The sequence below is a fragment of the Typopeltis vanoorti genome, chromosome 3 (assembly GCF_054136105.1).
Source record: "Typopeltis vanoorti isolate ZY-2024b chromosome 3, IOZ_Tvanoo_1.0, whole genome shotgun sequence".
Classification (NCBI taxonomy): domain Eukaryota; kingdom Metazoa; phylum Arthropoda; class Arachnida; order Uropygi; family Thelyphonidae; genus Typopeltis; species Typopeltis vanoorti.
Window position 1 is genome coordinate 20,652,420 of NC_143551.1, and position 14,943 is coordinate 20,667,362.

General features: G+C 35.0%; 1 protein-coding gene across 3 annotated transcripts in view; it reads right to left on the reverse strand.

Moving 5' to 3' along the window:
* Window positions 1-1,270: 1,270 nt before the first annotated feature.
* Window positions 1,271-14,943, reverse strand: part of LOC150107977 (rab11 family-interacting protein 4-like) — a 186,317-nt gene continuing 172,644 nt past the window's right edge. For 2 of the 3 annotated variants that reach the window (XM_090415498.1, XM_090415497.1), the window contains exons 13-14: window positions 9,889-10,053; window positions 1,271-2,595 (exon numbers count right to left, since the gene is read on the reverse strand). In XM_090415498.1, the coding sequence (XP_090271624.1) occupies window positions 2,470-2,595; window positions 9,889-10,053 (291 nt within the window). In that variant the 3' untranslated portion in view covers window positions 1,271-2,469. The remainder of the gene's footprint in view (window positions 2,596-9,888; window positions 10,054-14,943) is intronic. The other variant, XM_090415499.1, reaches the window with a different exon arrangement.

Here is a 14,943-nt window from a genome sequence, read left to right on the forward strand (position 1 = left end):
ACCTTTTGCTGTTGACCATGACACATGTCTATATAATTAGTTGCACTAGGAGCAAACCATTTTGACAGAGTGTCATGAACAAAATGTGATCAGAAAAAGTTTAATGTACTACTTTTTCAATTTGCTACCCTCATAATACATCTTGTTATATCACATGAGCCCAGAGTGATTAAAAACTTGGTTAGCATGAAAAAAACACTGAATGTGCATTTTATTTAATATATTCTATTCTATGGGATCTTGTGGGCTTGGTGCTTTAATGTACTCCTCAATACATGGTTTGTACCAACAGGAAGTACTAAAAAATCGTAGTCAAAAGCAAATTTGACTAAGATTTCATGAGATTTGTCTGAAATAGATGCATTTAAAAACAAAAATAATTATAATGTAGATGTGATGGTAAGTGGTATCAGTAAACTTACACCTGCTGTATACATACATACAAACACTACATCCAACAACAAATGTGACTAATGAAATAAGAAAAACATTCACCAAATTATTCTTTCAGTATTGAGAAGTAATACTTAAATCAGAAACACAGATACTGACAAAAAAGCTCTATATGCAAAGTGAAATTATTTACAAGAAGAAACCAATCTTGAGGTGTAATTGTTGGTGCTTTGTGATATATGTTTGAGTGATAAAGGAAGTATGGATTATTAATATGTCAACAGGATCTGTTTCGAATGATGTCAATGTAAAAGGATAGTTTATTTGGAACAGTCTGATTCTAGTTCTTTGTGTTAAATCCTAACACTGATGAAGAATGCTACGCTACCATCACAATTATTTGGCTCATGTGCAACACGTGCCAAATTATTCTAATAGCCAAATTCTAAAATTCTAATTAGCCAAATAAAACTAATTTTAGAAAGATGATAAAATGGAACATTTTATCATCTAGAATCCATCAGGGATGGAACCTTTTATCATATAGAACGTATCTTTCAAACTGAGATAGATATTTTCTAGATGATAAAATGTTCCATCACTGATTGGATGATAAAATGTTAAACTGAGGAACTAGCACATGATTCGCTGAGTAGAGCATCTGTGGAATGAGAATATGGTGAGAATTAGATGTTCTAGTGGAAGTATTTTTTTCATGCTGTTTTGGCTACATACAGGAATACAACACTCAATTACGTGACATCATGTTGTTTCCATTTTTTTGTCCAGTACCTGTGCTATACTTTGAAACAGGTAGTTTAGTGAAGTCATACACAACTACTAACCTATAACAAAAAGAAAAATATCATACAAAAGATTAAGAATTATATTCACATTTTATAAAGAGTACAGTCATCTGCCTCTGCCATATGAAACATTCCACACTTATTAGAATTTTCACAAACATGATAAAAAAAATTAAGTTCTACAGGATATATAATTTGTTATCAATTAAAATGTTATGCTTCTGATAATTATTTACTAATGTGAACTGAATATATAAATACATATTCAGTATGATGTAAAATATAAAAGAAGCAAAATACACACATAACGCAATATTCGTACCTTCCATGCAAATCCTGCATTCATATTATTCAAGTTTTAGCAATTCGGCTTTCTTGAATCAAAATGGTTCCAATATAAATAAAAGACTAATTCTGAAACATCAATTCAAAAAAGATATGACAACACAATGAACATTTAAAATGCAGTAAGCACTAATCAGGACATGATCACAGAGATAACATTTGCAAGATGAAGTCATACAGTCAACTCTCCTAACTCAAGAAGGGTAAAAGAGAAAAGATGATTAGAATGTTAGCTCTATCATAGAGCAGGCTAAAAATTGAAATTACCACATAGTGAGTTATGGAGAGCAGACTGCATTTTGATTAGACCTGCATAAAGCACTAGAACAATTTTCTATCTAGTTTTTAAAAAATACCCTCTTGTATTGATCAAATAAAAATGCCAATATATATATATATATATATATATATAAAGAAAAAAAAATTTAAAAAAAGGTTACATTATCAGCATAACTTTATCTAGAAAAACATTCCGAGCAATTTAACTTAATTCAGATCTTATTACATCCTAACAGGGATGTAATAAATTACATTATATACACTAAAGTTTACTACTTTATAATATAATCTATGAAAATATAATGAAACTTGATGTAAAATATTAAAATACAAAATACTGTTTTCATCTAACTAAATTCCACTGCCCTTATAATTTCTAAGCTTGCAATATGTTTTTCTGCTGAAAACCAAATGTTTAGATCTGCCTAACATCTTATTTCAGTTCATGTTCAATGGCAGCAATATTTAAATGGTATAAAAATATAGCAAAGTAGGAATAGGATGGGCATGTTGATAATTCCAATATAGAATATCTATATTGGAAGACACAGAGAATATCTCTTGTACACTTAATTAAATGACTAAATCTATCTTGGAAAGTGAAAAATGGACGGAAGGGAGTGTGATCACTTTACGGTGGTTAATATCACTTTGGCTGCGACTTCACCTCAAGTAACTGCGGATGGTTTTCCACAATATTCAACAAGATGCCATCAATATAAGTTCTTAGTTTAGTATTCACTTCCTGCTGCTCTTTAAGTGCTTCAAGCATCTAAAAAAAAAAAGTACTTTAAAATACCAAGACATTCAGAAAAATTTTAATTGAAATTATGTACATAATTTAAATAGTTTGAATTAACATTACTTTAAAGCTCAAATTTTGAATATCTTTGATGATATTTTAGTTGAAAATGATTCTAGTTGCTCTCAAAATTTTAAGAGTTACTCTACTTCTAACAGTTGAAAAATCTTTAAGTACAGCATAGTGCATAATACATGCACAGAGGAAAATTATCTATAATAAATAATATATCAGAAGCCATTACTTTTTTATCCTTTGTTTTTTCCCCAAATAGTTATTTAACTATGCTTCTTACCATTCTAAGAACCAGATAATGCTAAGCTACCAATATTTAGTATGATGGAATTGTACCTACCTGTATATCAACCAAAGTAGGCACACATACTGATTAAAATGTTCATGGCACAGAATGTGAGTTTAAAGTATTGGTTAATGAGGTGAAAATGTATTCATTGACATATTAAGCATTTTTTTTTTTTTTTGGTTCTTTCCACTATTTCCACTTATTCAGCTCTTTCTGCCACATACACTATGTTAAAATAAGTACTGGAACCCCTCCCCACCCAGACACACATTTTAGAATGAAACACACTAATATGTATATTGCCATCATCACAAGTGGCCTATAATTACTATAATAAGGTAACAGGTGTATTCTTAAAGTCAACTGCAGATTTGTATACTGTCCAATGGCATGTGAAGAAAGACTTCAAAAGAGATTGTAGGATATCATTTACTGGCCTATCCGTTTGAAACATTGATAAAAACAACATCATCTAAAGTCCACAGGAGGTAACATCATCAACCAATGGAAATGTAAAGGAACCACATCAGTTTGAAATATACAGGAAGATCCAGGAAACTAACATAAAGAGACAAAAGGTGCATAGACAGGTGGATGAATGTCTTGGAGATGCAAAGAGTCACAGTTCCATTTTGATAGAAGAGCAGCGGTACATATAAGCCAAGATGAAAGAGAAGCTGATATTTATTATAAGCAGTGACTTAAAGCAAACTGTTCATCTCCTGACAATCCTCTTTATGAACACAACGCTTTTGAACTTTTCTTAACTAATTCTCCTTCCATGCATGCAGTTAAGGTGGTCACTCCCTCTCATTAATTCATATAACAATTTCCGTTTTATCTCTAGTGGCACTACAACAGGGGAAGATCTGAACTTTTAATCTTGCTTTTAAAGGTCAGACTATTGTTTCTATTCTCCAGATTCTTGCTGTGATCTTGTTATAGAAATTATCCATGTTGGAATGAGAACTTTCATTCCTCACTCTGTTCAAAATTCCCACCCAATATCCAAGCCATGGTTTTCCAAAAAAAAGTGCCAGGATGGTCCAAGAATTAAAAAACAGAAGGCTTATCATGAATAGCCTAAGATAAAAATTCTAGCTTCATTCATACGTATACTGCAAAACCTAGCAGGACTAAGTCTGAAAGAACTAAATATGGAAAATTCACCACCTGTTCCAATGGCAATCATGTTTTCTGTTCTCTAGCAAAAGCTGTTAAGTACACACAACCTCTGTCCAACTTTTTCCTACCCCCCTCTCTCTCTCCGATACAACATCATCTAAAGATAATCAAGGCAAATCACCTTTTTTTATCTGGAATATTGCATTGTATGTTTCCTGAATACCCTTTATCATCTCTGTACTATATTATACTCAGCTGGCATTCAGCTTATAGAATGTAAACAAGTACATATACAGCCAATTAAAAAAAATTACCGCCAAAGTACTGACGTATTGCTTAATTGCTTTTGTCTCAGTCTTGTCTAAAGTAATGGAGGCAACCATCAACAGTTAACTGCTTTGACACGAAATGCCAACTAATTCGTTAGTGATTACCAATATGGATTTTGCCAATCAAGATCCACACGTGATCTCACTTATATCACTCACCTTTGGACAGGTACTATAGCAAGTTTTGAAGAAACCTTTGCACTTGATAGAATTTGGCATGCAAAGCTGAGCAAGAACAACTTCCTCTCCAAGCCGTGCACAGTTAAATTTCATGCTTAATCTAGATACAGTTTGTTTTATTCTCTCTGTTCCATGATGTCAGCACCGCAATATTGATTTGTCTTATTATCTGCTTGGTATCTGTGTAGGCTTGGTATCTGTGTAGGTAGATGATGGCATCTTAGGGAACTATCTGCAGTCTTATTTTATTATGATCTCGACATGGTTTGTGATCAACACAATCAAACATCCAGATGAAGTCTATCCGATAAAACAGATGTTGGATCTGTGAGAGTAATGGATATTATGTATACCAGACTTCTAAGTGCCTCAAGAGAGTTTCTTGAATCAGTATAAATAATGCACTATTGATGGTGTTTTAATTTTATATAACTTAATGCAAGCTCTATGAGCAATTCAGCAGGACATATGGTACATTCTGTTGAAGTGGTTGATTCCTAGTCTTTATTTTGAAGTGAATGAACCATCTTTGTTACTTCAATTTTTAGCAGCTGTCCTTACTATATGCAACCAAAATAAATCCCTGCCAGACCATTCCAAGTAGTCATTTATTTTTTCGTCCATGCATGCTTCAGCATCATCAATTTCCTGATATCTACACTTAAACCAAGTACAGGTTACTACGACAGTGCTACCATAATTGAGCCTTGATCTTACAAGTGCTCGATATAAACAGAGCAATGAATATCTGTCTCCAACCTAGCACTGGACACTAGGATATGAAGGACAGTCGCCTTTCTTTAGCGCTTATTCGTAGATTCATTTTACACAAATTATGGACTCTATAACCATGTTATAAATAATTATTTGAATTTCCTGACATTTCGACCTTCATATTAAGGTCATCATCTGGAGTATACATATATATATATAGAAAGAGAAACAAGCTAAATTACATTTCACACAGTATGCCGAAGAGACAATGAATTGATCAATGATTATTTTACTGGCCTGACCTCTAGTGAAAATAAAATAAAATTCTAATAAAATAAACTAAACTAAAATAAAAATGAAATCTAGATCAAAGCTATATTCTGTTTAAGACAATATCAGAGAAACATTCTTTCATATAGACAGTTTTGTTACAGTGAAAATGATGTCCTAATTTAACATGACAATTGTTATACAAGATTTAAGATCCTGGATTACCTATGGTGCTATTTATAATTAACTCTTAGGGAGAAAAGTTAAGTGGGTAGAATATGTGCCTTCCATATTCTTGGGATTTTTAGACCATCATTAAGATTAGGTTGATAAGAATCTCACAAGCCTCCTTAAATTTACGTTCATACCATGTTTCGGTGTGATGTAAACAACAGGTGCTTTTCCAGTCAATTCTATGCAAAGTGTTTGGGGCATGATCAGAAAGACCAGCTTTCTGATCATGATCAGAAAGACTATAGTTATTATATTTAATGTGTCGATGTGTCGTTTATGTTCCTTTTTTTCTGATAGGAATTGTGCATCCTGTTTCCCCTATATAGAGCAAATTACAGGTGCATTGAATACAGTACACTCCAGAGTGAGCCAGCAGAGGGAATGGAACCTTGGATGAGTTGAGTAAGTTCTTTAATTTTGCAGGAGGTTTAAAGGTGGCTTTAAGGTTGTATTTCTAGTATTCTGTTTATTTTGTCTGATATCCCTTTAATGTATGGAATGGTTACAGTTTTATTGTAGTCTAGTTTAAGACTACAATAAAAGTTTATTTTTAAAGTCTAGTTTATTTTTATTTTTAAGTGAGGTCTTGTGAAGAATTCTGTTGATAGTATTTTGGCTGTAGATTTTTTAGGAAGGTATTGCTGATAAATTTTAATTAATCTTTAAGTGCTTGTTCATTGGAGCAAATCTTCAAAACCCTGTTTTTAGTGCATTAATGACTCCTAGTTTTTGTGTTGGGTGATGGTAGGAGTTTATGTCTATATATTGGCCATTATGTGTTGGTTTCCGGTAAACAGTGAAGGAAAGACTGTCAGAAGGAAGGCATGTGACAAGTGTATCTAGAAACGGAAGCGTGTTTTGCTTTTCAATCTCAATTGTGAATTGTATGCGTTTGTGTTGTTTGTTTAGGTGGCTGAGGAAAGTGTCTAATGTCTGGTGGCCAGATAACGAAAACACTGTCAACGTATCTAAGCCAGACTTTGGTTTTAAAGGGGAGGAATCTAGAACATATTGCTCAAAATGTTCCATGTAAAAGTTAGCAATGGGGGGGGGAATAATGGTGAGCCCATGGCTGTGCCTTCTTTTTGTAGGCAGAAAGTGTTTTTGGCTAGAATGTAGTACATGCACAAAGAGCACTGTGATATTGGGAGGGAATTTGTCTTGTAATAAAAGGATTGCGTCATTGATTGGGACATTTGTGAAGAGGGTAGAGACATCAAAACTGACTAATAAATCTTTTACCAGTATGATATCTTTGATTTTGTTTACAAAGTGTTGTGTGTTTTTAATATAGGAGGGGGAATGACCTACCAACTCCTTGAAGCCAAGAAACTAGCGTCAACACTCAAGGAGCTGGTAGGTCATAAAATAGACACTTCAGTCAGCTTGATCTATTTTCCATTGTGAATAATGTTCCCTTTGACTCTTTCTTTATCACCTTCCTAGCTTCCACTAGGTGTGGTATACTTCCTCTTCACTTCCTGATATGGTATGTTTTTCTTGCTCTTGACCTTTGAAATCTCCTCTTCATCCTAGTAGGCTGGATGTTCTCCTTCATAATAATTATTATTATCAGGGTATTAAATATAAGAATATTCCTTGTTGGCACTAAGATACTATCCCTATGTATGAGAATTCTTATGGCTGTCACTCTGATTTTTTTTAAGTCAGAGCAAATCTCATTATCAGGAACACTGCAAAGATCTTATTCTAATCCTTTCTTTTAAGCTTACATGGTGATCCAAATGCATTTTTGAAAATTATGGAGACAACTACCGTGTTTGAATAAAAACTTTAGTTTAATATAACTAAAATCTTAGTTATATTAAACTAAAGTCTTATTCTAACATTACTCTTCATGAAATATTTGTGTGTGTATGGTGGGGAGATTCCTGTGTTGTCCCCTGCTTATTCCTATTAAACCCATAACAACAACACAAAAACAACTGACATCCTTTTGTAGTTGCAGATTCACTGAATATGTTACCCCCATTCTTCTTACATTCCATCTACCTTGGTTCTGTGGAAAAGCCTTTTCTATGAAATATTCCCCAAAGACTAAAATCTCCAGTTCTTCCAAAGTAAGATCAAGGAGTTACTTTTGTCTTAACCCCTTTTCACAAATGGCACTGAACTGCCATAAGTTCTGCAGCCCTCATGTGTAGAAGTAATATGGGGGGAGGGGGGGGGGAAGAGCAGGAAATGTGTAAAGGTAAAAATGACAATGTCCCCTGCATGTGACCTACTTCTACTTAGTTTGCGAAGCTTGCCATATTGTGATGCACTTCTATTTTAGTATACAGACACATTGTCTAAGTAATTAAATCTAACTCAGACTATAATTTTATGCTGGAAATATCTATATATAAAAATCAGCTAACACCTTTTATTCTCATATAGGGAGTAGGTGAGGCTGTTTTAGCCTTATCTAACTTTTGGAGAAGAAAATCTATGAAACGCAATGGTTTTGGTACTAGAGACACCCTTTTCTGTGCCCAAATATTGATACAAAATGTATAGAAAAAGAGAAATCTGTCTTTATGTGTTTCATAGAATTTGAAAAAGCATTTGACAAAGTCAGACACACTAACTTAATAGAAGTCCTTCAACAAATAGGGCTAGACGAACAAGACATAAGACTAATAAGAAATCAGTCAGCTACCATTCAATTAGACATCATTACCACCAGTAATATTAACGTCAAAAGAGGAGTGAGACAAGGATGCGTGCTCTCACCACTCTTGTTCAACATATACGCAGAGGTAATCATTAAAAATGCATTGGAAGAATGTCCAGAGGGAATCACAATAAACGGAAAGATTGTTAACACCCTATGATATGCAGATGACACTGTGCTAATTACAGATAACACTATGGATCTCCAAAAACTCATTGACAGAGTATACATAGAAAGCCAAAGAATGGGAATAAATATAAACATCAACAAGACAAAATACATGGTCATCAGCAAACATCCAACCTCATCAATGAAACTGACACTCAATGGGAAAAATATCGATCAAGTGTCAAGATATAAATATCTTGGTTGCTGGCTTAAAGAAAAGTGGAATCCTGAAATAGATATAAAGACAAGGATTGAAGTTGCACGGCAGTCCTTCATGAAAATGACAACATTATGCAATAAAGATCTAAACATGGAAGTCAGATGCTGAATGCTATGTGTGTCTATTCTGCTCTATGGAGTTGAAATGTGGACATTGAAGGCGACAGCCATCAAGAAAATTGAAGCCTTTGAGATGTGGTTATACAGAAGAATGCTAAAGATATCATGGACAGAAAAAAATTACCAATGAAGATGTCTTAAAATCCATTGGCAAAGCTAAAGATCTTGTACAAATAATCAAGAAACGAAAAACATCATATCTTGGCCATATCATGAAAAACGGCAAATACCAACTTTTGCAAACTATTTTGGTAGGAAGAATTGATGGCGAAGGAACTAGAGGAAGAAAAAGAATATCATCGTTTGACAATCAAGACGTGGACAGAAAAGAGCAGTGCACAACTGCTCTGATTAACGCAAGAACGTAGTTTGTTCACCAAGATGGTCGCTGACCTTTGATAGAAGATAGCACCATAAGAAGAAGAATTTTTTGACACCGAGGGGGAAGTTCGATCTCCACAGTAGCCAATCAGAGATAGCTGGCACAAGACTATCACTGGTTATACATGGCATCTGGTGAAAAGAGGTGAGTGACAAGTACCACCATCTCATGGTCCTTAATCCTAATACTATGTTTATTGTCTGAAAATAGTGTGTTTTCTACAGTCGATTTTCTTGAGTTTACAGGACAAAAAACCTGCTTGCCCATGCCAGAGATTGACTAACTCGGGAACTGGTCAAAAAAAAAAAAAGGCTTAGTAAAAGTTCCTCTAGTCAGCGATAATTCAACTTATGATGCTCTTTCTTCGTGCAATCTAGCTCTGCAGATAATCCACTCCCACTGAGCTACACAGTCACTAATTACACATAAAATAATCAAAATGACAAAACAGATTTTTTTAACTAAAAAAATTCATAATTTATAGACAATTCTCTGAAAAGTTCAATAAAGGGAAAAAAATATGTATTTCAGTCTAGCTTACTGAATGGCTAGCTAGGCACTTCAGTACCTGTTCCTTGGAAAAGGTTTCCATCTCATAAGCACCAATTACAGATCCTTGATGGAGAAGTGTTCTTCCTTCATTATAGCCTGATGTTAACAGCTGGGCCTGGAGTTCCTCATTTGCCTCCCTAAGGAGTTTGTTTTCCTGAAATGAAGGAAGAAATGTTGCCATTAAGAGTTCAGCAAAAAATTTGTGGTTTGTTTACTTTTAATAGAGTTTTTAATCGTGCAACACAAAACCCACTGTAAACTAAAGGTCACAAATCTATGTTTTGAAAACATTTTACCAAAATACTACTTTACAGTACTGCATAAACAGTCAGATCCTTCTCTTTCTACAGGGTTCACCTTGCATATTTTTCCTACTGACTCATGGATGCAAAGTATACTGCTGAGATATAACTAATTTGTATCATTTAAAATTTTGTTTATTTTTTTTTTTATATTGAGGCTATCTTGCACCTTTCAATGTAACCAAGAAACATATGATTTAAAATTCTATATCATCACTTTGAAAAAAATGAACTTATTTCCTATTAGTAAACTTAATGTTTAATAGGAAATAAGTGTTATGTGAAAGTCATGCTATCACAGAAACAAATGAAAAATACTGAAAGAGAAGGGGAAGCACAGCAATCAGGATCAACAAGTAAAACAAGAGTACACATATTAAATTCATCACATTCTGGGATGCACCTCAAGGTGCAATCAACTTCTTTACCATTTATCCAGATTCTCCCTGATGCATACATAAATTTTCTAAATCGAGCCATAATCCATAATAATGATATGCTACTTTTCAAAATTTTACATGAATGTGTGAAATTACACTTTATGTTATACTGAAATATAAAGACATTTATACCAAGTTTAATGTTTTAGATTTCTTAACTTATAATAAGAAAAAGTAGCAAACAGACTACTAACAATCCAATTCAGTTATTATTAATTCATTTCTCACATATTACTTATCAAATTATTAAAAAAAATGAGAAATATTTATATTTAGACAGTTGGGTGAAGAGAACCCCAACAAGGAAATAGCATGCTTTTCACAGAACAAAGCACAAAGCTCAAAGACTGAAGAAACATAAAGAGATTTTCAGAGCTGAGAACATAAAAAAAAAGTGAGATATGAGGTAAGAAACAAGACTATGGATAAAAAAGAAGGTAAGAGAAAAACATGTTACAGTGATTCTATGATAAGAGGAGTAATTAATGAAAGCATGAAAAATCTTGTTTATTTCATGCAAAAAAATATCTAAGATAAAAAAATAAAAAATATATTAAAAAAAAATCTAAGAGGCATAACTGTGGTCCTAAGATAGTTTGTCAGGAATGAGATCACCATTGTCTGAGAAGGCTTATACAGATAAACAGAACTTCCTATGTGCAGCAACTGACTGAAACATTTAATGAAGGCTGTTTCCAACCCATATCTCACCAAACTTGAAGAACTTGAAGTTGTTGGCATCCCGGAATGTGTTACTGGAGTAATCTCAGGTGGAATGGTTACTTAAACAGAATGGGAGAGGAAAGATTAGAAAACAAGTGTTCTCTGACAAGCTGGCAGGAAAAAGATCCAGAGGAAGATCAAGATATAGGTGGATTGATACAGTAAAAAGTGCCTTAGAAGACAGAAATATAAGATGTGATAATGTTGGAGTCTTGACAGGTAACAGAGTGATTTGGAGGAAAATTGTAGATAGGAAGTTAGTAATTATGTGAGTTTTTCATGTAGTGCTATCATATCCTGTACACCCCTTGAGGGTATATGTCGGGAATTTGATGATGGATGGTGATCTCACTGAACTATTATTATTATTATTATTATTCAGGCCTCCAAGGAGTCAAAAGACTCATCGAGGGAGGTCCTTCCTAAGACATAAAGTCTGTCAAGACTCAGAGGGGAGGGCCCCCCCCCCTGAGAAACACAAAGTCTATCATACCACTCTTTAAACTCACTGACCGTTCTCGCTCCCACCACTCCATCAGGCAATGCATTCCACGGCTCAACCACCCTCCACACAAAGAAACCACTCCTTACCCTCTTGCTCACAGTTTCCTTTCGTAACTTCCAGGGATGGCCTCTTGTCATCACTCCTTCCCGCTGTTCAACCAAGCGAAAGAACTCCCCAGTGTCAACCTTGTAACCACCTCTCAACAGTTTAAAAGTCTCAATCATATCACCTCTCCTCCTTCTATCCACCAAACTCTGCAGTCCACATTCTCTCAGCCGATCCTCATAACTATCCTTGTACAGTCCAGAAACCATCTTTGTCATCCGTCTTTGTATCCTTTCCACAGTTAATTTATCCCCTTCAAATCCTGGGGACCAAATCTGAGAACAATAGTCCAAGTGTGGTCTGATCAGAGACTTATACAACGGAATGATAACCCTCTTATCTCTGCAGGTCAGTGTCCTTCTCATAATAGCAGCAATCCTCTGTGTTACCTTCACCACCTTTGCAATATGTCCCCTAAACTTCAGGTTTCTATCAATCATCAACCCCAGATCTCTTGTCTCCCCTACTTCCTCCAGTATAACTCCTCCCATAGAGTATGCAGCATCCCATTGATATTTCCCAAACCTCAAGACCTTACATTTTGCTGCATTAAACTGACACCCCCATTCATTTACCCATCTATCTAGCTTATTTAAATCCTCTTGCAGGGCTACCACATCTGCACTATTACTAATAATCCTTCCCAGCTTCGCATCATCCGCAAACAACTGAATATCCCCCTGCAATCCACTGGCTATGTCACTGACATAAAGGTTAAACAATATAGGTCCTAGTACTGAGCCCTGTGGGACCCCACTTGTAACCCTCTGCCTCCTGGAAACTGCTCCACCATACACAACTCTCTGATACCTATCAGACAGCCAATCCAGAATCCAGTTGACCAATCTGACATCCAGACCCATGTGCTGCAACTTAAATATCAGCTTATCATGTGGCACCCTGTCAAATGCCTTCGCCAAGTCTAAGAAAATTATAGTATATGCCTTTCCCTCATCTAATGTTCTTGTAACTTTATTATAAAAGGCTAGCATATTGCTAAAACAAGAGCGTCCTTTCACAAATCCATGTTGATTCTCACAGATAACATTACCCTCATCTGCCCAATGCTGTATATGGTCCCTCACTACTTTCTCCAAGATCTTAACAACTACTGATGACACACAGACTGGCCTATAATTAGACACTTCCAGTCTGTTACCACCCTTATGCAATGGCACTATCTTACCTTCCTTCCATTCCCTGGGCACCTTTGCCAAAGCCAGACTTTCATTGAAAAGCCACGTTAAAGGCACTGTCAATTCCCTAGCACATTCTCTCAAAACTCGTGGTGAAATACCATCCAGTCCCACAGCTTAATGTGCAGGAAATTGAAGAGGATTGGTACTGGCAATCACATACCTATATGGACATATAGGTATGCGATTGCCAGTAAGATGAACCCTACTTTTTCGAACCCAAAATTAAGAAATCAAATTTTAAACATAAAACAGAACACATTTGATTTTTTTTAAATATTCAAAGTATATTTAGTAATTAGATAACATTTCCAAAAATAAAAAAATGATTGTTTTTTATTTTCGGACATTTTTATGGGCTAGTGCTCAAAATATTGTTAATGCATTAACTTACCCCACCAACGAGTTGCAGACATATGAATGCTTTCAGAGTTCTGACTGGTTTATTCAGAATCAGCCATTAATGACATCAATCAACAGAGTTAACAAGGGCTAGTGATTGGCAGAAGCCTGTTCACGGAGACAAGGTGCCAGCCACTTCACATTGGCAACCGCAGGTCTCTCAACCAGTTACTCCCCCCCCACCCCATGTATAAGACGACCCCCAATTTTTGGTCTAAAAATTTTAGAAAAAAAGTATCGTCTTATACACAGAAAAATACGGTATATACTCAATGTCAAAAGGATTAGTCATATAGGAGTAAGATTGGATGAGTAGCATAATTAAGCAGAGCTGTAAAAAAAAAAAGTATATGTGACCAGCAAGCTCACAAACAGTACAATAATCAAGGAAGGTGACTAGCATGGTGAGGAAGGTAAAATCAGATCATGAGAAGAAACTAAAATAGGCCAAAAGAAACATCAAAGAATTCTTTCATTGTGTGGGTGAGTAAGCCTTTAATGATTATGAAAGGATAATTTTAAAGAGTGTTGATGGTAGTGATGTAACAGCAGCAAATGAAATAGTTGAGTTACTCAGTGACCACTTTGCAAGGATATCATCTGAGTGAAGTTACTGCTGTGACAGGAAATGATATAAGAACAGAGGCTGATAAATTGAAAGTACTCATGACATTGGAGAATGTCATGTGGCTGGATGGGATATCAGTTTGCATTTTACTAGAGTGCACAAGGGAACTGGCAATGCCTCTGACTAGGCCATTTAATTTAAACTTCAGGTCTGGCAAAGTTTCAAGGAAGTGGAAGAAGGGAAAAATAACACTTTTGCATAAAGGAGGTAAGTCTGTGGTAGCAATTATAGACCAGTCATCTCTGAAATGGTGGTGAAAGTTGGTCAAAGAAAGAATTCTGCATGAGAGCAGCATTGGTCTGAGTAATTTACTAACATTTTATAATTTAGTGACAGCTGAACTGGATAAAGGAAATGGTTACATGGTGATGATGCTGGATTTTACAAAGATTGACAGAATACCACATGGAACTCAGTTATGCAAATTAGAACAAATAGGTGATATTTGCTCAGTTATGCAAAATAGAACAAATGAAACTAAAGATATGGATACGAGAGTGGCTGATAAACAGATACTAAAAAGTAGTATATGGAAAAGCAGAATCCAGGGGAAAGCAGGTGACTAGTGGCAAGATCCAAGGCTCTGGGCCACTGCTGTTCAATTTCTATATAAATGATATTGAAAATAATTTAAAGGGAAACAATCAGTGATTTGCCAATGATGCAAAATTGTTTAGGGTAATAGTTAATCAATGCAATGTAGATAGCTTGCAGGATGATTTAAATAGGCTGACAGTATGGGT